The sequence below is a fragment of the Egretta garzetta genome, unplaced genomic scaffold, assembly GCF_000687185.1.
Source record: "Egretta garzetta isolate BGI_Z169 unplaced genomic scaffold, ASM68718v1 scaffold359, whole genome shotgun sequence".
NCBI classification, from domain to species: domain Eukaryota; kingdom Metazoa; phylum Chordata; class Aves; order Pelecaniformes; family Ardeidae; genus Egretta; species Egretta garzetta.
The window spans coordinates 36,729-37,135 of record NW_009260795.1 but is presented as its reverse complement, the minus strand read 5'-3'; the positions used below and the strand labels follow the sequence as shown (position 1 = coordinate 37,135).

The 407-nt window shown below is 62.2% G+C and overlaps 1 protein-coding gene across 1 annotated transcript in view; it reads left to right on the top strand.

Moving 5' to 3' along the window:
• The window catches only part of POLR3C (RNA polymerase III subunit C), a 4,747-nt gene that overhangs the window by 2,393 nt on the left and 1,947 nt on the right, over positions 1–407 (top strand). Inside the window, exons 5-6 of the mRNA XM_035902121.1 lie at positions 22–187; positions 353–405. Of these exons, the coding sequence (XP_035758014.1) occupies positions 22–187; positions 353–405 (219 nt within the window). The remainder of the gene's footprint in view (positions 1–21; positions 188–352; positions 406–407) is intronic.

The following is a 407-nucleotide window of genomic DNA, read 5'->3' as shown; positions in this document are numbered from 1 at the left end:
GGGGGGTGGCCCACGTTTGGTTGCTGCCACGGGAGGAGCTCGGGATGGAGGCTCTCCCCCACCAAGGGCAGTTTCCTTCCCTCCCCAAAACCAGACCAGCAGCGAAATAGTGCGGACGATGCTGCGGATGAGCGAAGTCACCACGTCCTCCAGCGCGCCCTACACCCAGCCGCTCTCTTCCAACGAGGTGGGTTCCTTCCCCTCAGAAATCGGGGTGTAGCCGAGGCTTTTCTCCGCTCTGGCACCACGTTTGGGTCGGGCAGGGGGAGTCTGTAAACCCCCCGCAGATTTGGGAAAGCCGGTTACTCCGTTTCACCCCCGTTGCCCCCCCTGCCTGTCTTCCCTCCCGCAGATATTCAGGTCTCTCCCCGCCGGATACAACATCGTGAAGCAGGTTCTGGACCAGT